Source organism: Phocoena phocoena, chromosome 1, assembly GCF_963924675.1.
Source record: "Phocoena phocoena chromosome 1, mPhoPho1.1, whole genome shotgun sequence".
Taxonomy (NCBI): domain Eukaryota; kingdom Metazoa; phylum Chordata; class Mammalia; order Artiodactyla; family Phocoenidae; genus Phocoena; species Phocoena phocoena.
In genome coordinates this window covers 100,669,651-100,692,389 of record NC_089219.1, presented here as the reverse complement: position 1 = coordinate 100,692,389, position 22,739 = coordinate 100,669,651, and the positions used below count along the sequence as shown (strand labels likewise).

The window sequence follows — 22,739 nt, the reverse complement described above, 5'->3', positions numbered from 1 at the left end:
AGGCCCTGGTCTCAAAGCGCGCGCTACTGGGCGGAGACAGGCGGAAGTAGCCGATTTCCGATTGCCCGCCACCGCTCTGCCTGAGGTAGCCGCGCGGCGGCGCCGGGAGGTGAGAGGTTGGGGGAAGGGCACCCTAAGGTCGTGATCCAGGCTGCGCTCGGCGCTCACTGGGAGAGGGTGATTGGCAGCTGCTCTGCGTGGTCCCCCTGGAGGAGGCGGGACTTCCGCAGAAAGGTTGATTGGGCCTCTTGGTGACGGCAACCGCGTGGAGGCGAAAGAAAGGCTGGAACTGGAGAGGGAGGGGTCCACGGACTGTTGGCTGCCGGGCTGGAAGTCGGGCCGAGGGCCTAGAGGTTGCGGGAGAGCTCTGTGGGCGGAGCGAACGAGCCTGCACGTCCCCGGAAGGGTCCGCAGAGCCTAGGGTGGGCCTCGCCAGGGAGCGAGAGGGTTGAAGTTCGAGTGTGGTAGGGCCCGGATGCCGGCCCTGGGGGAAGCCAAGGCTGGGCCTGATAGCGCCTGTCGTCTCTTCACTGACTGACGTTTCCTTTACCCAGGTCCCCACATCAGGGCTAGAAGGAGCCCACGAGTTACCTAGGGATCTCTGGGAACCGCCCCGTGACTGTTCGAGAAGATGCCGTACCTGGGCTCCGAGGACGAGGTGAAGGACCTGAAGAAGGCTCTGTGTAACCCTCACATTCAGGCTGATAGGCTGCGCTATCGGAATGTCATCCAGCGAGTGATTAGGTATCACCTAACGCTCTAACTCCCCCATTGCCATCCCCATCAGGGCTCTCTACCCCTGGCCGCTTAGAAAGATTAAGTGAACTTGCACCCATGGCAGTTGTATGATTTGGTCTTCCTGCTTCTCTGGACTGCCGTCTAAGTCTCCCTTGTGGGACATATTTTGCTTCTTTTACTCAGCTGGGTGGTTTCATCCATGTCTTGATCTTGTACTGCTGACTTCCAGATCTATGTCTAGCACAGACCTCCTTTTTTATATCGTCAGACCCACAGATCCTACTGCCTGCTTGGCATTTCCACCTGGATATTTCTTCAAAGACATGCAAAATAGTACCTACATCCTTCCGCCCTCCCCAAACCCGCTCTTCCACTTGTATTTGTGTTGATGAACGTCTTCACCCAGCTGAGCAAATGTGGGAGTCAGTCTTGGTGACACCTGATTTTCACTGTTCAAGTCAGATGGTATGGATTCATGGTTCTAAGTATCCATCCTCTTTTTCTTTTTTTAGCATCTTTATTGGAGTATAATTGCTTTACAATGGTGTGTTAGTTTCTGCTTTATAACAAAGTGAATCAGTTATACATATACATATGTTCCCATATCTCTTCCCTCTTGCATCTCCTTCCCACCCTCCCTATCCCACCCCTCTAGGTGGTCACAAAGCACTGACCTGATCTTCCTGTGCTATGTGGCTGCTTCCCACTAGCTATCTATTTTACGTTTGGTAGTGTATATATGTCCATGGCACTCTCTCACTTCGTCCCAGCTTACCCTTCCCCCTCCCCGTCTCCTCAAGTCCATTCTCTATGTCTGCGTCTTTATTCCTGTCCTACCCCTAGGTTCTTCAGAACCATTTTTTTTTTAGATTCCATATATATGTGTTAGCATACGGTATTTGTTTTTCTTTTTCTGACTTACTTCACTGTGTGTGACAGACACTAGGTCCATCCACCTCACTACAAATAACTCAATTTCGTTTCTTTTTATGGCTGAGTAATATTCCATTGTATATATGTGCCACATCTTCTTTATCCATTCATCTGTGGATGGACACTTAGGTTGCTTCCATGTCCTGGCTATTGTAAATAGAGCTGCAATGAATATTGTGCTCCATCCTCTTTTTTTTTTGATTGGCACTGCTGTTCTGGTTCCCTTTTTAAAGCAATTGCAGTAGCTTAGTAGTAGGTCACCTTAGGCCCTCATTTCAGCCAGATTGATTTTCCAGCATATGAATTTGACAATATAACTCTTGTGTATAGCTGTGGATCACAAACTTCAGTATGCACAAAAGTCCCTTGGGGTGCTTTTTTTGTTTGTTTGTTTGTTTGTTTTTGCGGTACGCGGGCCTCTCACTGTTGTGGCCTCTCCCGTTGTGGAGCACAGGCTCCAGACGCGCAGGCTCAGCAGCCATGGCTCACGGGCCCAGCCGCTCCGCGGCATGTGGGATCCTCCCAGACCGGGGCACGAACCCGCGTCCCCTGCATCAGCAGGCAGACTCTCAACCACTGTGCCACCAGGGAAGCCCCCTTGGGGTGCTTTTTTAGAAAATGTAAATTTTTCATCCAATCCAGTAATTCTGATTTCAGTAGGGTAGGATGGAACCCAGGAATCTGCATTTTAAACAGACATCCCCTCTAATTGCTATAGGAGATCACAGTTTGAGAAAAAGTGATCTACAGAATAAAGTCCAAATTTCTTATCATAGCACCCAAGGAACACCCAGTTAACTACCTGCATACTCTGAAAAGAATGTACCCTTCTTGCTCATGCCCACATGCATCACAGTGTATATCGTTACCTATCTACTACACCTGCCTGGAGCTCCTGCTCATTCCGCTCAAGTATTTCTTCCTCTGTGGAAACATTTTATGACTCTTTGGCAGTGTTAGACCTCCTGATCCCCACTGCACCTTGTCTGTTACTTCTGTTATAATACCAATCTATCATTCTGTAATTAGCGGTGTTCTTGTCTGCCTCCTTGGTAGACTTTTGAGTTCCTTGAGATCTGAGACCATGCCTTCTTCAAGATTATTCCCCAGAACATATCCCTGGAATGTAAAATCTGAATGTGACTGGAATGTACTAGTTTGAATGAATAGAAGAACGTTTATTGCAGGCCCGTTGTGAAGTATTGTGTGATATGATAGACAAAGTAGACCTGGTTGCTCCGCTCTAAGAGATCACAATCTAGTTGGATATCCAGGGCATGTATAAGTAAAAGGCTTTCTGTTGTAGGTTGGGGATTATGTATTTTACTTTTTTCCTGCTGTGTGTGTTGGTTTCAGGCACATGACTCAGGGCTCAGACATGTCTGGTGTTTTCATGGAAATGGTGAAGGCCAGTGCCACTATAGATATTGTTCAGAAGAAGTTGGTTTATCTCTACATGTGTACCTATGCCCCCCTGAAACCAGATCTGGCTCTCCTGGCCATCAATACACTGTGCAAAGACTGTTCGGACCCCAACCCGATGGTGCGAGGGTTGGCACTACGGAGCATGTGTAGCCTCAGGTGAGCACTCTCCTCCCTTCCTGTATCTCAGTGGTTGATAAGTTCATGTGGTCATGGGGCAGGTTTTTAATGACGACAATTTATTTGAGCTCCTTAATAATGGGGAAGACACTGTTGTAACCTGAACTCAGGTTTTTGGCCATTGCTTTGGTTTAAAAAAACTATATATGTGATTTCATTAAGGAATTTTTCTATCCTTACTCTCAGTGAAATAGTTAAATATTTATTTATTCATTTATTTGGCTGCTCTGGGTCTTAGTTGCGGCACATGGGATCTAGTTCCCTGACCAGGGATCAAACCCAGGCCCTCTGCATTAGGAGCACGGAGTCTTAACTGCTGGACCACCAGGGAAGTCCCTGAAATAGTTAAAGATTTCTAAATGTGTGTGTGTGTTTGTGTGTGTGTGTGTGTATTTTTTTTAACCTGCCTATGTGGCATTCCACGTGAAAAGTCAAGTGAGGCTTTTTAAGTTTGGCAGCAGCTTTCTCCACTTTGTTGGAGAAGAATCTGACCAATGCGTATTCAAACATCTACTAAACCCTCTGTTAAGTGAAGAGGGGCTAAATTATGTCAAAACTAGTACCTTAGGATCTGACTGACTCTAGGATGTGTTGCTTAGGTTGCCTGGTGTGCAGGAATATATCCAACAGCCAGTTCTCAACGGTCTGCATGATAAGGCTTCATATGTCAGGAGGGTAGCAGTCCTTGGCTGTGCCAAGATGCATACTCTTCATGGAGACTCTGAAGTGGGTAAGTTTCAGTGTAATCTACCATGATCAGTATTTATTTGTACTTCCATTATATGACTTTGTAGAAGAGTATGTAGCTTTGGTAGAAAATAATAATGTGACCCTACTTCTGCATGTCGCTTTTTTTTTTTTTTTTGCGGTACGCAGGCCTCTCACTGTTGTGGTCTCTCCCGTTGTGGAGCACAGGCTCCGGATGTGCAGGCTCAGCGGCCATGGCTCATAGGCCCAGCCGCTCCGCGGCATGTGAGATCTTCCTGGGCCGGGGCACGAACCCGTGTCCCCTGCATCGGCGGGTGGACTCTCAACCACTGCGCCACCAGGGAAGCCCTGTATGTCTCTTTTATGTAGGATGCAGGGCTTGGTATTTTCTGAGATTAGAGAAGTCCTTTCTTTGGGGCCCACGTGAGATCCTGTGCCTTAGCTGCTTAGAACAGTCTGGAAATGGCCATTGTTTTGGCCTTGCACTTTGTTACTGCCTTTGTTATTTTTGTGGCAGAGAAGTTCAGCTTTGTCTGCCTGGAAGTGTTATTCTGGCTCTATCACCTTGACTCTGAAACTTTTCTTTATGTGAGATGTTTGTTCCGTTTTATAGATGGTGCCCTGGTAAACGAATTATATAGTTTGCTGCGTGACCAGGATCCAATTGTGGTTGTGAACTGCCTGAGGTCTCTGGAGGAAATTTTGAAACAGGAAGGAGGTGTTGTCATCAATAAGCCCATCGCCCACCATCTCTTAAATCGGTTTGGATGCCTCTGTGCTCTTTTATCATGATCAAATCTACATCCTAATGGGATCTTGTTGATGTATTGAATGAAGGAGAGGTCTTGAACAACTTCTGTAGCGTAGTAAAGAAAGTTAACTGTAACTATTAACTTCCTCATGTTTCATTGAGAGAATTTTTTTTTAATTTGTCTTAGTTTCTTTTGGTGATATAGAGAGATGGCAGAAGGATCCTTCAGGGTTCTGTCCTCTGCAGTCATTATGTCCTCCAAACTAAGCCATTCATACTATCTTAAAATGTAGAGAATCTGGATCTAGGATATGGTGATCATGTCTTTGGCCTTCGATGAGTGTGCATTTGTACCGTAAACTCATCTTGGAATTTAAAGCCTTATTTTGTGTAAACTTTAGTACATCAGAAGAATAATTTGATTATGGCACAACCTATTTTCAAGAATTCTCCCCTTGTTGTGATGAACAGATGACTGGTGACATGGCAGTAGCATGGAGGTGGTCCTGATTTTGTTGCTAGGATAGCACTTTCGTTTTCTTTTTTGAATAGAATGTCAAAACTGGACCAGTGGGGCCAGGCTGAAGTATTGAACTTTCTGCTACGCTACCAACCCCGCAGTGAGGAGGAGCTGTTTGACATTCTCAACCTGTTGGACAGTTTTCTCAAGAGCAGTAGCCCAGGTGTGGTGATGGGAGCCACCAAACTCTTTCTGATCTTGGCAAAAAACTTCCCCCATGTGCAAACTGACGTGCTCATGCAAGTCAAGGGAACTTTGCTGGCTGCCTGTTCTTCAGAGAGCCGCGAGCTCTGTTTTGCTGCCCTCTGCCATGTGCGCCAGGTCCTGCACAGTTTGCCGGGTCACTTTAGCAGCCACTACAAAAAGTTTTTTTGCTCCTACTCGGAGCCCCACTACATCAAGCTCCAGAAGGTGGAGGTGCTGTGTGAGCTGGTGAACGACGAGAACGTGCAGCAGGTGCTGGAGGAGCTTCGCGGGTACTGCACTGATGTGTCCGCCGACTTTGCGCAGGCTGCCATCTTTGCCATAGGTAGGTATCTGTTGCTTTTCCTTTGTGAGAGCCTAGACCAACCAGCTAGAAAGCTGTGGAACCACAGAGAGGAAAGGGAGTGAATCTTGCTTCAGAGGCAAAGTATCTTGCACCAAACAGTTGGGTCAGTGACTACAAACAAGGTGGGGAGAAAGGTTTTTTTGGTCAACACTGGTGTTTCCATATCTTCTAGGATATAGACTATAGGTGATGCAAACTGTAACACAATTTATATTGCCTTTTGTCGTCTGTTATCCAAAATGCTTTTCTGTATATCATCTTCCCACAGCCTTGTGAGGCAGTCAAGAAGAGTGGACAAGTGTTATTATTAACTTTGTTTCAAAGATGAAGAAACTCAGGCACAAAAAGTTTCTTAAATTGCCCAAAGGTCATATAGTTCCTGAACTGGGACTGGAACCCAGCCTTCCTGCCTCAAAGTCCTTTGAAAATTTAGCAATCTTTTATCAAGCTTCTGCTGCGGGCTATGCATTATGATGAGTGGACCAGCACAGAGTAAAACATAAGACTTACAGACCTTTTCATGCTACTCTGTCTGGAATTTAAAGGGCTAGAGTGAGTCAAATGCAAGCAGCTGGGGAGCTAAGTTTTGGAGGACTTCAAGTAGAGGAGGAGAAGGAACCCTGGGATGTAGAATAAAGTATAGTTATTTTTAGAGGCAGAGAAGAGGGCACAAAGAGGGAAGTAGAAATCCTGCAGTCTGGAGGCTGTTGCACAGGGTTCCCAGCAGGAATATTCCTGTACAGGTGTGCTGCAACAAACTGGTTGCCACATAAATACCTTTGTGACTAAAAGTTTTCAACCTTGTTCAATGGGAAATTCATTTTACCAAAGTTCCCTTTGTAGTAAACTTAGATTCTTATTTCATCAAGCAAGGGGTGATTTTCTTTTTCTTTTTCTTAGATATTTCTGGTCCTCTTGGTCTTTCTTTGGCTGGTGGGAAATTATTTTAGAATGAGGTGCTAGTATTTGACTTAACACATTTTTCTGCTTTCCCTTCCTCTGTAGGTAGCATCGCCAGGACCTACACGGATCAGTGTGTGCAGATTCTAACAGAGCTGCTGGGGCTTCGACAAGAGCACATTACCACAGGTAATGGCTACCTTTCTAGTATCTTTTTTTTTTTTTGTCAATTTCCTGACCTATAGTATTTGCTCAAAACATATTTGTTGTTCAGTAACAGAGGTTTAAACTCTTCTTTGCATCATCATCTGTTGCCATCAGAGAAACATATAGATCTAACAGAGTAGGGAGTCTTCAGGTTGCCATGAGTCTACAAGGCTGTTGTATAGATCATGAAGGGCGCGAGGGTGACCTTGCTTGTTTTTTCCCCACCTTTACCCCTCTTTTTGCTTTATGGCAGCATACTGTAAGCAGTGACTTCCAAGGCTGGGACTAGGGTGAGGCAAGCAAATCGCCTAGGATGCAAACATTTAAAGAGGCACTCACTTTTATATAGAGAATGGATAAACAACAGTGTGCTACTGCATAGCACAGGGAGCTATATTCAATATCCTGTGATAAACCAGAATGGAAAAGAATATATATTTTAAAAAAAGAATATATATAAAGGGGCACTCGCTCTCAAGTTTGTGCAAATGCTAACTCTGTGAGTCTTCTTAAATTTTACACCCTGGCACCTTGCTTGCTTCACCGTAGCTCCAGCCCTGGTGGCTCCATTTCTACTGTCCTCAGAGCATCATTCGACAGCAGGACTCCCCCACATTTGTATATGCTTTCTGGTTTGTCAAGTGCTTTCACATACATTAACTCATTTATCCTCATGGCAATCTGATGAGCAACACTTATTAAGAAATTGTTGCCCATGTCAGACATTTCTCAGATAATTATTGACCACCCCACCAAACACCCATTTTACAGAAATTGCCCCAGTAATCTAGCCTGAATATGTGACTTTTCATAAGATTCTTTCCCGTGCGGAGGCTCTAATCCTGTGCTCTTGTGTCCTGAGCTGTGCTCTAGTGGTTGTGCAGACTTTCCGAGACCTGGTTTGGTTGTGTCCTCAGTGTACAGAAGCTGTGTGTCAGGCCCTGCCCGGCTGTGAGGAGAGCATTCAAGATAGCGAGGTACGCTGTAATTCTCCTTTACTTCTAGGCAGAGGGGGAGTGCTTGGGACCCTGCTCTGTGAAATGGAATCTAATTATTCTTTCCACCCAGTGTCTGAAGTGGAATTCTTAGAATTGATTGCCACCTCAGATTCTGTTTTGGGTGTAGGTGGGATATAAATTATAAAAACATTAGGATTTAGCTATGGTTTTCTTACAAATATTTTGATACCATTGTTCTTGTGAACAGTTTTGAGTCAGAGATTTAGACCATAGGGTTTTCAGCTGGCATGAAAATCAGAATCGCCTGTGGAATTTTTACAAATATTTGGGCTTCCAGTATCTACTCAAATATTCAAGAGTAGAAGCCCTAGACACACAGAGTTTTAAGAAACTTTGCAGGTGACTCTGATGTGCGCACTAGGTTCCCCTAACTTAGGGGAATCTTCCAATAGCTTCCACTGAAGCATTAAACCCCAAATTGGGGAAGAAGCCTCAAAGGTGAGGAAGCCTTATTGCTTAAGCAACATAAGCTGTGAGAGTCTTAAGTCTCCTTTTGTGTGGTAGAATTTCATTCCTATTTGTTGTAGAGAGTTTAGTAGGGGGTGAATTAATAAATGCAAGTGGGAGTAAATAAAATGTTATACCTTTTCTACTGACTCTAGGGGAAAAGCAAAACCTGCTGCTATCTACTGCCTGCTCTGGCCTGTGTTCTGGACAGCCAAATGTTGAGCACCTGTTCTTACTCCCTTATTACCTAGGGGAAGCAGGCACTTATTTGGCTACTCGGTGTCCACGGGAAGAGAATCCCCAACGCTCCTTATGTGTTGGAAGACTTCGTAGAGAATGTGAAGTCGGAGACATCTCCAGCTGTCAAGATGGAGCTGCTCACGGCTCTGCTGCGCCTTTTCCTGTCCCGACCCGCCGAGTGCCAGGACATGCTGGGCCGTTTATTGTACTACTGCATAGGTAGGCTCCTCAGAAGGAAATGGTTGAATTGGGAGATTGGGATTGACATGTATACACTAATAAGTATAAAATGGATAACTAATGAGGACAGGACCTGCTGTATAAAAAAATAAATAAAATCAAATTTAAAAAAAAAAGAAGAAGGAAATGGTACTTGCCATGACCAGTCATAGAGGTTCTCACAGCTTTCATTGTTTGGTGAGCCATCTGGGGCCGAAGAAGAAAATGTCAACGTTTTCTAGGGTTTCCTCCCTCCTTCATTTTGTTCTCCTATTCTGGTGGGCACAGGGGTAGAAAGAGTGTTTTCGTTTTTGTTTTTAATTAACTTAGTCTGTTGTCTTACCTCAGAGGAAGAAAAGGATATGGCAGTACGGGACCGAGGTCTCTTCTACTATCGCCTCCTCTTAGCTGGCATTGATGAAGTGAAGCGGATCCTACGGAGCCCTCAATCTGACCCTTCTCTCAGACTTTTGGAGGATCAGGCAGAAAGACCTGTGAACAGCTGGGCCTCGGACTTCAACACACTGGTGCCAGTATATGGCAAAGCCCGCTGGGCAACCATCTCTAAATGCCAGGGAGTAGAACGTCATGGCCCAGAGCTCCCTAACACTGCATCTTTTGCCACATCAGGTAAAAATAGTCCTTACTTTATACCTTGTCATGAAAAATCTTTATCTTTTGCAATGACTGGTAGAGAGTAGAGTACCCTAGCTAAACATCAGACTGTTGCCCGAATTTTGTCTCTGTGAGCAAGAAGGAAGTTCATCATTGGTTATTTAAGCCATTTCTCTGAAGATGAGAGTCACATTGTGTACTACTGGAAATCTAGATTTAAAAATGTAGTTCTACAGATTAAAAACATCTCTTACACAAGCTTTCTGACTCTTGTAGGACCCCTGATTCCTGAAGAGAACAAGGAGAGGGTCCAAGAACTCCCTGATTCCAGAGCCCTCATGCTAGTCCCCAATCACCAGCTTACTGCTGAGTGTTTTGAGAAAACTTGGCTGAGCCTCAAAGTTGCTCATCAGCAGGTGTTCCCGTGGCAGGGAGCAGTCCATCCCGACACCCTTCAGATGGCCCTGCAAGTTGTGAACATCCAGACCATCGCGATGAACAGGGCTGGGGCTCAGCCGTGGAAAGCTTACCTCAGCGCTCAGGATGACACTGGCTGTCTGTTCCTGACAGAACTGCTGTTGGAGCCCGAGAACTTGCAAATGCAGATCTCAGTAAAACAAAACAAGGCGAGGACAGAGACACTGAACAGTTTTATTTCTGTATTAGAAACTGTGATTGGAACAATTGGAGACATAAAATCATAACAGCTTCTTGCCTATCCTGAGTGAGATGAATAGCTGTCAGAGTTCCTTAGTTTTTCTTATTATAGCTGCTTGTAAGTCCAGATAATATCAAATGCAAAGGAGAATGGGAATCTGGGAATGAGAATTCTTACATTCTTGTCCAAAGATCACTGGTGAATGACCCCATTTTTCCAGGTGATGTGGTAAAGGTTAATGTTGTTGGTAAGGGGGTGGGAATGGGGTGAGGGTAGGATTTGGATTCTTTCCTAATCAGTTTAAGGGATTATTTTACTCATTAAAGATGCCTGATGTGTCTGGAAACTGACTGGGTCATCATTTGTGGGGGTCATCTTTTCTTCCCTGGATTATTGCAGTAAATTCCTGACTGTTCTCATATTTCTAATCATGGTTTTTAGGCTAGAGTTGAGTCCTTAGCCTGGCATCTAAAGTACCTCTTCAGTGCCATGTCTCAGCACTCCCCAGGATACCCTCTGTTCTGGCACAAGCAAACCACTTGCAGTTCCCTGAATACACTCGGCTCTCTCTCACCTCTGTGCCTTGGCACCTGCTTTTTCTTCTCGCCTAGACCATTTCCTCACCCTCATGTCTTCTTTAAGTAACACCTAGTCTATCTTTCAGTGTTCAGCTCAGGCATGAGCTCTTTCAGGAAGTTTTCTGTGACCCTCCTGCCTTCATCAGGGGTCAAGCTGTGGAAGCAGTCAGTGCACATTTCTAGCAGAACTGTTGTAATTGTTTTCTTGTCACTCTTTCTCACGTTTAATTTTATTCATACCTGACCATGTTTTAATCACTGAGACAACTTATGGCAAAAACAGGTGTAATAAAATGATGGTAAAGTATAAATAACCAGATAATCCAGCACAGGAAAAATTAAAATACCTGTGAAAACCAGCTGGGCCAGGGATGGGAACATATACAAATGTTCAGGCTGAAAGGGCCTACATAGTTGATATCGTTGAGCCTCAGATTTAGCTCTGTAAGTGATTTGGCAGTCAGAATAAAGAGAAATGGTTGGATAGTTGTTACCAGAGAGGAAGAAACATTTCAATTCTAATTTCGAAGAGAAATTTACATGTAGTTTCACATGGATGGCGCTGAGTGATATGCAGAAGATTCTTATGGGAAGTTAGTAAAGAGTTTCACATGGTTTTCTTATGGTGTTCTTCAATACAAACAGAGCATAGCTTTAGTACAGAGCTTAGGGCATTTCTTCAAGGACTACAGATACTGTGACCCAAATAATCATCCAGCTTAATTTAAGGACTTCTTCTACCTAGATACATAGATGGACTGCATATCCTTCAAATAATGCTTCACCATCATTTCTGTCAACTAAGCTTTTAATAAGAGTAGATAACATTGCTGAGTTTTCTGGCAAGGGCCTGGGTTTGTGAGTTGTCTGTCTCAACCAGACAGTTTCTAAGGACAGTGATTATCTTTCTTTCCTTCTATCTCTACAGTGCCGACCACATAGTGATTACTCAATAAATAGCATTGAACGAATGGCTGTAAGTAATTAGATTCTGATGGTGTTTGGGGGTTGGTGTTTGAAGTGTGTTTTATTATATTGTGTTGACCACATAGAGGACAATAGATGGAATTCCATCTAGACTAGGGTTTCTCAAAAGTGGTACTACTGACATTTGGGGCCATATAATTCTTTGCTGTAGGGGGTTTTCCTATGCACTGTAGGATAATCATTAGCCATATCTCTGATCTATACCATTAGATGCCAGTAGAACCCCTAGTTGTGACAATTAAAACTGTCTTCAGACATTGCCAAGTTACTGTGGGGGTCAAAATCACCCCCAGTTGAAAAAGTCTGATCTAGACCATGGATCCCCAGGGACTGGAAGTAGGGGGATCAGAATAGCTTCAGAATTGCTTTCCATGTTTTGACTTGTTCAGTTAAACTGTGAATGTTTAATTAGGTATTAAAACAAAATCGAAGTGCTAAGTGCTGCCAGTTTTAAGTGTTACAAGGGAACAGAATGTAAGTGGTAGAAACTGAGTAAATTGATTGACTTTTTAAAAAATTAAAGACTATAGTTGAAATATTGACCTAAAGAAAATTAGGTACAGCTCAGCAACTGAATGTTGCTAAAGTGATCCCAACTATTGGAGCCTTTAGAAGATTAAGCCCTACCTGGTTGCTTTTCTGTAAAGTAGGGGCATAGCAGAATATGAAACTGTTGCTTTTGAAAAGTGTAATTTTAAAATGATCTCAATGAAGAACTGATTTCTCTTAACTGTAGTCTGGCTTTACTAATTTACAAGCAAAATGACTAAAGCTTAAGTATACCATGAAGTTAATTATTTAATATTCCTTCTCCCTAGGAGCTCTCTAGCCTCTGCAGATACATGGTTTGATAATATAAGTGGATGCTTATCTTTAAAATCCATGAGGGTAGTTGATACTCTGCTTTTAGAAAAATGGCCTTCTAATGTCTGTCTTAGTTGGTAAATAGTAACACATACAATGAGTGCCCGCCAATGACAGTGGTGCTTTGGAACATTACAGAGGCAATCATTTGCATAGTTCCTGATGATCATTTTACTGCTATGGACCAGCGACTGTTAAATGTCTCCATTCCCTCCTCCTTTTTGAATGGCAGTTCTGTTACAATTATTTTGTCCCTTTCTCATATATTGGGTGTTTGGGGGAGGGGAGACAAAGAACTTTTTTTCTTAGTTATAGGTCTTCATGTTGAGAGGAGCTGTACCCCAGGATCCTCATTCACATGCGGACCTGGTGCAGATGACAAGATCCTGGATTTTGAGCCAATGATATGAGATGAGGCTTTGGGAAAGGGATATTAGTTGTTATCGCCAGAACAGCAAGAGAAGCAAGTGATAGTGAAAAAATTCTGGCCTCATTTTTCAGTAATAATTAAGAGTACAGTATTTGAACTGCAAGAGTGAAGGGTATGTGGGCTGGTAGGGAGGGGAAGGGGTAGTTGGGAGGGTGTTACATTGAAGGCCCAGAGAGAAATAAACAAAGGAGGAAATTTTACCCCACATTGCTCATAAAGGGTATACTGTTTCTGTAGCCTTACAACATTGATTGTACAGATAATGCAAAGGATAGATAAGACTATGCAAAGATTAGATTCCCAAGATGGCATTTGCCCATAAGCATATCAGTAGTGAAATGAGGAAGGTGGTTTATTATTGTGGGAAAAGGTTTATTATTAATGGTAAGACACACTTGGTTTTAAATTTCTATTCTGCCACTTACTGATGCCACTTACCTTGGGCAAGCTATTTAACACCAGTTGGATAGTATCTTATAATTTTTTGTTTTTGTATGTTATTTTGGGAGTATGTCATAAATGTACTTGTTGGAATCCTTAACTTGTCAGTGGCTCACTCTAGTGTGAAAGGAGGTTGACCTAGAATTACCTCTGACATTAGAGGTCTGAAGGCTATTTAGTAGAAACTGAAGTTTCAGCCCTAATGATTGATAATGACAAATAAAAATGGCCCTTCAGCTACATAATTCCTGTTCCTAGTCTGAAAGGAATTTATGAGTTTTTTTTTTAGAATGGAATAGAAAGCAGAAGATTGGCTCTGATTATCTTGCAAGCTAGAAATTCCACTTTGAACAACTAACTTACTGTTTATGCTTGAATCTCTTACTAGTTCACCAGGTCAGAATACCTGGAAGGGCTGATAGGTTTGAGTGCTGCTTCTGAGATACAAACCCAGAATCTAGGTGTAGTTACATTAAGAAGGCAGCCACTATGAAGTGTCCAATCCTGAGAACCTGTAAAACGACAATGGAGTCCAACCCTATTAGGAAAATCCCAATTAATTATATTAGAGAAATCCCAGATCCCTTTTAATCCTGGTCATTAGACCTTGGGCTAAAAGGAAGATATTTAACACTTGCTGTGTGTCAGATACTCTTGGGTCATTCCACATAACATTATCTTATTTAATCCTTGTTATTTCCCTGTGAAATACTTTGTGTTGTCCCCATTTACAATTCCTCAAGTGCCCAAATTCTTATTCATCTTTTCAGCTTTTATATATCCTATACCCTCCATCTGGAATGGTCATATTCCTACTCTTTGCCTAATGAATCCCTGCTTGTCCTTCAGAGCTCGTCTCAGATGTTACTACTCAAGGAAGCCTTCCTTACCCCCAGGTTTGTTTCCTTATTATACACTGTAGTAACACACTATATCTTAATAAGCACAAGAAATTATATGATTAGTCATTTAATATCTGTCATTCATGCTGAAGTATGACCCCATGAGGATGGGAACTGTATCTGTGTCATTTTTCTGGGTTATTTATAGTGCCAAGTATGTGTAGTTTCTTACACACTGGTACTCAGTAAGTAATCGGTGTGTGATAGTGGCAAACGAATGCCATAGTCAGGAGTTGAATGCTTGTGTAATAGAACTTCAAAATTTCTTTCTTTAAATTACACCATACCCAGAACCCAGCAGGAAGTTTCTCAGTGTTGCCCAAGAGCTCTTCCTTGACTCTTTCAGTTCTAGATTGGCTATCTAACTATTAAAGTTATTCATTAACCCTAGGTACTAGCTTGGGTGTGGATCTGAGATAAGGAACTGAAAGTCTTCAACAAACCTCCCTAGCTGTGTGTGGGTGAGCTCTTCAGAGAAGTCCCATCTTTCTGAGCAGCTGTCTTGAAGACAGGTGGTAGGAAAGGCTCCAGGACTCCATGTCCCATTAAGAAACTTTACAAGAGGGACACATCTGGTTTACCAGTGTTTCTGACTTCCTTCTGAGCTGAAAACTGCTTTGTTTTGTAGACAAGCAAAACTTGGCCATAAACACCTAAAATGAAGAGCCCCCGAACCTTTGAGGAGCAAACGGAATGCATTATAGACTCTCTACTCACAGACTTCTTAGGTCCCACTTGTCAGGTTGCTAACCGGACCCTACGTTGTGCAGACGAACTAGATTCAGGTAAGGCTCCTGGCCTGAGGTGGTAATTGCAGGTCAACAAGAGAATCTGAATATTCTTACTTATTTCTTCTTAAGTTTCAAAAGGTAAGCTCTAAGCTTTCAGCAATATCTGAAGTCTTTATAGAAGGGAAAGAGATTCCCAGTGAAGGGAGATTTTCTGTCTTCTATTGGTGTTGACAGAATATTGAAGATTTTCTTCGGAGAGAATGATGCCCAAATTGTTTAAAAAGTCTAGAGAACTTTTTTCAATGCCCAGATTCCTGGGACTTGCCATCCCTTCAAGCATTGTGACGAATGTGCCTGTGTTCCCTCTGTTTTAGGAGAGGTCTGCTCTTTTGATGTGGCCATCATTGCTGGTCGCCTTCGGATGTTGGGTGACCAGTTCAATGGAGAATTGGAAGCTTCTGCCAAAAACATCATCGCAGAAACCATTCAGGGACAGGTCAAGTTTCTGCTACTTCCTTCTATTGTTTGCTGCTTTTTTTCTATTTCAGATATCCTTCTCTTACTACTCCTATATGACTGTGACTAGAAATGTTCTGTGAAAGATTTGGGGGCTTAATGCATCCAAGGAGATACAGCAGGAATTCTTCAACTGCCGACTCTTTAGCAGTTAATCAAAGCCTAGGTGGTATTGAGGTGGAGAGCTTTTGGCATAGGCTGATCAGCCTTCAGATTGTTTCTATTTGTTTTTCATCAGAGCTGTGCTTAATGGCATAGAGCATATATATAGCATTTTATTCTTGGTAAAGCATTTTATTCTTTTATGCACCTGTTTTAATATTTATTTTGCTGGTAGTGGACATCTTTTTTTCCTCAAGGTCCAGCAATAAAATTATATACAGGAAGGATAGGCATTTGACAAATCCGACGCAACAAAGGATAAGTACAGCAGCCACTAGGGCGTATCTGGCTTTTCATCAGTGTCCTGATTCCTGGACTTTGTATGGGATATAAATACCATAGGCAATGTTCTAGAAGAGGTTGCTGGTTAATATCAATAATGACAGCTAATATTAACTCATCACTTACCATGTGCCAGACAGTATTCTAAATGCTTTACATTTATTATCTCATTTAATCCTTACACCACTCTATGAGGCATTATAGAAACTGTTATCCACAGTGCAACCTCTCTCATCTGTGTGTAACACTGTGAGAGCAAACATTTAACCCATTTTGTCCACTGCTATATTCACACAACCTAGAACAGAACATGATATACAATAGGCCCTCAAAAAGTATTTTCTGACTTAGTATCCATTTAAGCTGATAAGGAAACTGAAGAATAGGGAAATAAGTAATTAGATTATTTAGTAAGTGTTGAAGTTAGGATTTGAACCCAGACTGATTCCAGAATCACACTTTTTTTTTTAAATTGAGGTAGCATTGCTTTATAACTTTACATAAATTTCATGTGTACAACATTATAATTCCACTTTTGTATACACCACAGCATGCTTGCCACCATAAGTCTAGTTTCTCTCTGTCATCATAAAATTGACCCCCTTTACCCATTTTGGTTCTTTTTGGTTTTCTAAATTAATTAATTAATATTTTATTTTTGGCTGCGTTGGGTCTTCGTTGCTGTACGTGGGCTTTCTCTAGTTGTGGTGAGCGGGGGCTACCCTTCGTGGTGGTGCGCAGGCTTCTCATTGCAGTGGCTTCTCTTTGTTGTGGAGCACGGGCTCTAGGTGTGCGGGCTTCAGTAGTTGTGGCCCACAGGCTTTGTTGCTCCGTGGCATGTGGGACCTTCCTGGACCAGGGCTCGAACCCATGTCCCCTGCGTTGGCAGGCGGATTCTTAACCACTGTGCCACCAGGGAAGTCCCTCCTTTACCCATTTTGACCTCGCCCTATCTCCTGGTCACCACCAATCTATTCTCTGTATCTCTGTGCTGAACCACACCCTTAACCATTATGCTTTATCTTCCTACTGAATGCAGCTCAGGCAGAACTGGACTTATCACACCTAATTGCTTGCACTGAAGCTTTCCTCGGTAGCTGGTAGCTGGATCTACTTTTACTTTTTAATTAAAAAAAATTATTTTGGGGCTTCCCTGGTGGCACAGTGGTTGAGAGTCCGCCTGCCGATGCAGGGGACACGGGTTCGTGCCCCGGTCTGGGAAGGTCCCACATGCCGCGGAGCGGCTAGGCCCATGAGCCGTGGCCGCTGGACCTGTGCATCCAGCGCCTGTGCTCCGCAACGGGAGAGGCCACAACAGTGAGAGGCCCGTGTACCACAAAAAATACAAAACAAAAAAAACCCCAAACAAACAAACAAACAAATTATTTTGGAAACAGCTTCAAACTCACAGAAAAGTTGAATCGTTTGAGAGTAAGTAGCCAACATGTTGTTCCATCACCCCCTTCAAACAAGGACATTCTCTTATATAACCACAGTCTAACCATCAAAACCAGGAATTTAGCATTGATACATTATCATCTCATCCTCAGATCCCGCTCAGATTTTCTCAGACTTTCACTTGCAGCTGGCCCTTGAACAGCACAGGTTTGAACTGCATGGGTCCCACTTATATGCATTTTTTTCAATAAATAGTACAGTACTACACGCTCTGCACTTGGTTGAATCTGCAGATGTGGAACCGCAGATACGGAGGGCCAACCATAAAGTTATATGTAGGTTTTCAGCTATGCAGGGGATTGTTTCCCCTAACCTCTGAGCTGTTCAAGGGTCACCTGCATAGTAGAAGGATCTAGGTCAGAATCAGATATTGCACTTAGTTGTCATGTCTCTTTCGTCTCCTTCAATTTGGAATAGTTCCTCAGTCTTTCCTTGATTTTCATGACCTTGACCCTTGACGATTATGGGCCAATTATTTTGAAGAATGTCCCTTAACTTGGGTTTGTTTGATATTTCCTCTTGAATCGATACAGGATATGTACCTTTGGTAGGAATTGCACAGAAGTGTTGCTGTGTTCATTTCACTGCATCCTATCAAGTGGTGCAGATTTCAATTTGTCCCAGTACTGGTGTTAACTTTAATCACTTAAAATAGTGTCTGCAAGGCTTCTTCACTGTCAAGTTAATCTTTTCACCTTTAATTAGTAAGTGTCTTGTAGGGAAGTCCTTTGAAACCATGTAAATGCCCCATTTCTCACCAAAATTTTAATCTATTCATTTATTTATTTTTTATATCAACGTGGACCCATGAATTCCTACTTTATTCAGTGGGTTGTAATCTGTTACTATTATTATTTATCTGTATGCTCAAATTGCCCTAGCTTCCACCTTTCAACCTGGACTGTGTCTTTTTGGCATGTCCCTATCATTCTCTGAGTACTTCTTTAATTTCTGACAGAAGATCTTGTATTTTCCAAGCCCCAGCCTGAAATTAGCCATTCGCCAGGGAGCTCTAGTTTCTTTTAATGGAGAATGCTATTTGGAAGCCAGGATCTAGGTACTCTCACCGTGGATGCCCTTCTCTGCTTGTTTAGGTTCTGACACCCTGCTTTGACCACCATGGGTCCCCTACACTACACCACAATAGACCTTACTCAGCCCCATCTAATGACTCTTGGATCGAACTTTTGGGGAAGGAAAGAGAAAGAGGAAAAGCTAATCTATTTTTTACTTTAGAGTTTCCCAGACTTCAGTCATTCAAGCCATACCTTTAGAATTTGACCAACTCTGCTATGATGTACTTGGTATTTTTCTTTCAAATCATTTTGTTTTTCCTTTAATCATTTTGTTCATCCTGAGCAAATCATGGGTTTGATTGGCTGCTTAGGTTTTTTCTAATACCCATTACAATAAATTAAAAATACTAAAGTAAGAAAAGTTTATCCATCTACTTCTTTTTTTTTTCTGTTCTTTTTTTTTTTAACATCTTTATTGGAGTATAATTGCTTTACAATGGTGTGTTAGTTTCTGCTGTATAACAAAGTGAATCAGCTATACATATACATATATCCCCATATCTCCTCCCTCTTGCGTCTCACTCCCACCCACCCGCCCTATCCCACCCCTCTAGGTGGTCACAGAGCACTGAGCTGATCTCCCTGTGCTATGCGGCTTCTTCCCACTAGCTATCTATTTTACGTTTGGTAGTGTGTATATGTCCATGCCACTCTCTCACTTTGTCCCAGCTTACCCTTCCCCCTCCCCATGTCCTCAAGTCCATTCTCTAGTAGGTCTGTGTCTTTATTCCTGTCCTGCCCCTAGGTTCTTCATGACCATTTTTTTCCCTTTAGATTCCATATATATGTGTTACCATATGGTATTTGTTTTTCTCTTTCTGACTTACTTTACTCTGTATGACAGACTCTAGGTCCGTCCACCTCACTACAAATAACTCAATTTCGTTTCTTTTTATGGCTGAGTAATATTCCATTGTATATATGTGCCACATCTTTATCCATTCATCTGTCGATGGACACTTAGGTTGCTTCCATGTCCTGGCTATTGTAAATAGAGCTGCAATGAACATTGTGGTACATGACTCTTTTTGAATTATATCCATCTACTTCTTAAGATTACCTTAGATACAACCAATGTGCACTTGCCACTCTTTGAGAAACACTTGCTTTACTGGATTCCTACACCTGCAGCCTACTGTACTTTTTCAGTGATACTCCACTGATAGATCCCATATCTTACCCCAGGCAGGAGCTATACTTCAGGACACAGTTAATTCTCTCAGCAAGGCCTGGTGTGCCCAGGATTCCAGCTTGGCTTATGAGAGAGCCTTTCTGGCAGTGTCAGTGAAACTTCTTGAACGTGTGGTCCGCATGACTCCTGAGATAGCAAGACAGGTGGCTACGCCCATGGCAAATATGATCATTGGGAACACTGCCATCCGAGAGTATATCCAGGGCCAGGGAGGTTGGGTAAGTATTTTGGGGCCCCTGGCTTTGCTAGACATTTGCATCGTTTTTGTACTAATCTCTGGGACTCCAATTCGTGGTTCTTTCCATCAGTTGGAAACCATGCAGGGAAACTGGCCTTCCAACTTTGCTGAAAATGCCGGGGTTTTTTTGCCATGGAAAAGGGGAGGAGTCAGAAGCTCAGCCAGTGGGTCTTGGACCCCAGAGCCAGGCTACCTAAAATGTTGACTGCTAACTTTGTCAAGCTAATTTCCACTTCCTGTACATAATCATCTATGAAGTATATTAATGGTGGAGTTCTAATCTCAGTGTGACTTTGCTCTACTGGTAAATTTCTGGGTCTTTTTTCCCTAACATCTTTTGGGTGTGTGTTGAGGAAGTTCAGAATCATCTTACTATTATCTAACAAAAAAACGGTTAGTGACATCTGCTGTAGTGGTAACGGTAGGAGGCATTCTAAGTCCATGTCTTAGTAATCATTAGAACATCTGCTCTCTTAGAGCACTCCCCTTCATTTCCAACATCAGCAGAAGCCTTAGTAAGAGCTCTCTTCCCTGGAGTTATCTGTGGGTCATTCTGGCTTCTTTAGGGAGTTCCTGAAGACCATTCCTTTGACTGTAGGATATTCATTGTCCTTCCTAGGAAAATCTGGAGAGCTGAAGAAGAGGTGGAGCTGTTTTCCAGCCTGAAAAACTTTGATCTTCTTTGACTGATCGGGTGATTGATCTCTGGCAATTAAAACAGAAACAACCAAATCAAAACCTTCTTTCTCTTGGACAGAACTGAACTTAGCTGAATAACCTGTTTTCTACTGATTGTTAAAGTTAGGAGCAGCTCCCAGAGGTCTGTAGAGATTTTATACTTTCTGTTTTTACATGAGTTTTAATGAGGTTTTGTTGAAGCAAAGACCTCCAGACTTAAAGTAGTGACTCGTCAGTAGTGGAATTCCAGGCAACAGGGCAGGCATTTGCTGGAGATACTGTGGGGAAAAGGGAACACACAGTAAACCATTCCTTCAGATATAGTCCTGTCCTCTGGTTAGGATCTTGTCTACTAATTTTGCAGTCTAAAGGGTTTCAGGGAGATCTTTGGTTAGAAAACCTTGTTATTTTAAGTTGAGGATTTTCTTTTAAATTCATAACCTAAATCTCATATTAATTTCACCTGAGCCAACTTATTTTATGTATTTTCAAGGCTGGAAGCAAAAAAAATAGCACTTTGTTCATCTGCTCTTCTACTAGGAAGGCCAAAGAGCAATAAAACAGTTGCTGCATTTTTATTGCCACAGGATGCAGGAAGTGCTGGCCCACTTCTGGGACAGTAGGGCCATCCCAGCTTAGATGAGGCAAGCTACCTACCACAGTGTTTTTCAAAGTACAGTTTACATACCACTTGCATGTGACCTTATATGTTGCTGATTTCCAGGCCCCGTCCGCTAGAGATTCTGATTCTGTAGGTGAGGGCTGGGGCCCAGGTTCCTAACTTTTTAATCAGATCCACTGGTGATTCTAATATACACATAAATTTTGAGAACCGTCACTTTAGAGCAAGGGTTGGGAAATTAGAGCCCACAGGCCCAATCAGCCCACCGCTTAAAAAATTTTTTTTTGTAAAGAAAGTTTTATTGGAATGCAGCTACACTCACTTGTTTACATATTATTTATGGCTGTTTTAGCATCGCAGCAGCAGAGTTGAGTAGTTATAGCAGACACCATATAGCCTGTCCTATAAAGCTTAAAATATTTACTATCTGGCCCTTCAAGTTTGCAGACCCCTGCTCTAAAGCTAAATGAACATTACTCCTTGTGTAATTTAAACTCTGTTGCAATCATGATAATTCCAAACAGAGCTGTAGATAGGATAACTCCTTTTTCAGAATTTAGTCTGAGTGTTTGTTAGTTTTTGCATAGTCCACACTTTCTTTAGAACCTTTGGCAAAAGGAGCTCTGTGACTCCTGAGTATTCGATAGAAGGTATACATTTCCCTGGCCCTGCCACAAGTGATTGGAGGTAAAACATATGGTTTCTATGGTCTGTGTATCTCATAGCAGTTCTTAATAATCTCATAGATTAGTAGGCAGTCATCAAATAGAGACTTCTTCATCTGTAAGTCCCCAAACCAGACGATTTACCTGAACATCAAGAAGAAAATCACTACTAAAGCATTACTATAGCTATTTTTTTAAGAGAGGCGTTAATGGCTTTGGCTAAAGTTTAACAAAGTTAACCACATCCCCTCCCTTCACCCAGCCGGCGATCTGGCTCCCCTAGATACACAGAAATAAAGCTGTAGTGCTGTTAATGTATTCTGACTTTTTCAAGTTATGCTATTTCCTCTATTCTTCGATAAATCACAATTAGGTTAGTAATCCAGAAATGAGATTTCATGTTTCTCTTTAGTAGAAATTATCTGTTTTTGCTACCAATTTAAGACACTTGATGTATTCCTTTGTCCCTTACATTACTGTAAACTCAGCGTGGTGAGTTTTGTGGTATTTGACCTCTTAAGTGAAATCATTATTTTCACTTTGACTAATGCTGTTCTGTTCATGAAATAAAATTCTTCTCTCTATGCATTTGAACTAATTCTCAGCAAGTGCAATCTAAATTGAATGATATAGAAATAAGGAGCAGATTGGTGGTTGCCAGGGGCAGGGGGTGGGGGGGGGATGGGGTAGAGGAAACAGGTGAAGGTCGTCAAAGGATACAAACTTCCTATGAGATGAAAAGTTCTGCGGATGTAACGTACAGCATGGTGACTATAGTTAACAATACTGTAATGTATATTTAAAAGTCGC

General features: G+C 42.5%; 2 protein-coding genes across 3 annotated transcripts; both read left to right on the top strand.

Moving 5' to 3' along the window:
• Positions 1-540: 540 nt before the first annotated feature.
• Positions 541-10,153, top strand: AP4B1 (adaptor related protein complex 4 subunit beta 1). 2 transcript variants are annotated; one of them, XM_065881698.1, is made up of 10 exons: positions 541-744; positions 3,028-3,252; positions 3,873-4,003; positions 4,595-4,742; positions 5,285-5,781; positions 6,808-6,891; positions 7,783-7,886; positions 8,627-8,834; positions 9,183-9,464; positions 9,726-10,153. In XM_065881698.1, exons 1-10 carry the CDS (start codon positions 632-634, stop codon positions 10,151-10,153), a joined length of 2,220 nt encoding a protein of 739 aa, XP_065737770.1. In that variant the 5' UTR covers positions 541-631. The 2 variants fall into 2 exon arrangements, with proteins under 2 accessions (XP_065737770.1, XP_065737761.1); XM_065881689.1 differs by lacking the exons at positions 3,028-3,252; positions 3,873-4,003; positions 4,595-4,742 and having other exon boundaries at positions 632-744.
• A 4,683-nt stretch (positions 10,154-14,836) lies between these two features.
• On the top strand, positions 14,837-20,648 carry BCL2L15 (BCL2 like 15). The gene is made up of 4 exons (XM_065894304.1): positions 14,837-15,094; positions 15,415-15,536; positions 19,720-19,944; positions 20,584-20,648. Exons 1-4 carry the CDS (start codon positions 14,968-14,970, stop codon positions 20,599-20,601), a joined length of 492 nt encoding a protein of 163 aa, XP_065750376.1. The 5' UTR covers positions 14,837-14,967; the 3' UTR covers positions 20,602-20,648.
• The last annotated feature ends 2,091 nt before the right edge of the window (positions 20,649-22,739 follow it).

What these genes read in the sequence shown, in the direction of transcription:
- AP4B1 (XM_065881698.1), top strand. Translation starts at nt 632, where the DNA reads ATGCCGTACCTGGGCTCCGAGGACGAGGTGAAGGACCTGAAGAAGGCT. An exon ending in ACAAGAGCACATTACCACAG is followed by an intron (nt 6,892 to 7,782) that starts GTAATGGCTACC and finishes GCTGTGCTCTAG; the next exon opens with TGGTTGTGCAGACTTTCCGA. An exon ending in AGAGCATTCAAGATAGCGAG is followed by an intron (nt 7,887 to 8,626) that starts GTACGCTGTAAT and finishes CTTATTACCTAG; the next exon opens with GGGAAGCAGGCACTTATTTG.
- BCL2L15 (XM_065894304.1), top strand. Translation starts at nt 14,968, where the DNA reads ATGAAGAGCCCCCGAACCTTTGAGGAGCAAACGGAATGCATTATAGAC. An exon ending in TGCAGACGAACTAGATTCAG is followed by an intron (nt 15,095 to 15,414) that starts GTAAGGCTCCTG and finishes CCTCTGTTTTAG; the next exon opens with GAGAGGTCTGCTCTTTTGAT. An exon ending in CAGAAACCATTCAGGGACAG is followed by an intron (nt 15,537 to 19,719) that starts GTCAAGTTTCTG and finishes ATCTTACCCCAG; the next exon opens with GCAGGAGCTATACTTCAGGA.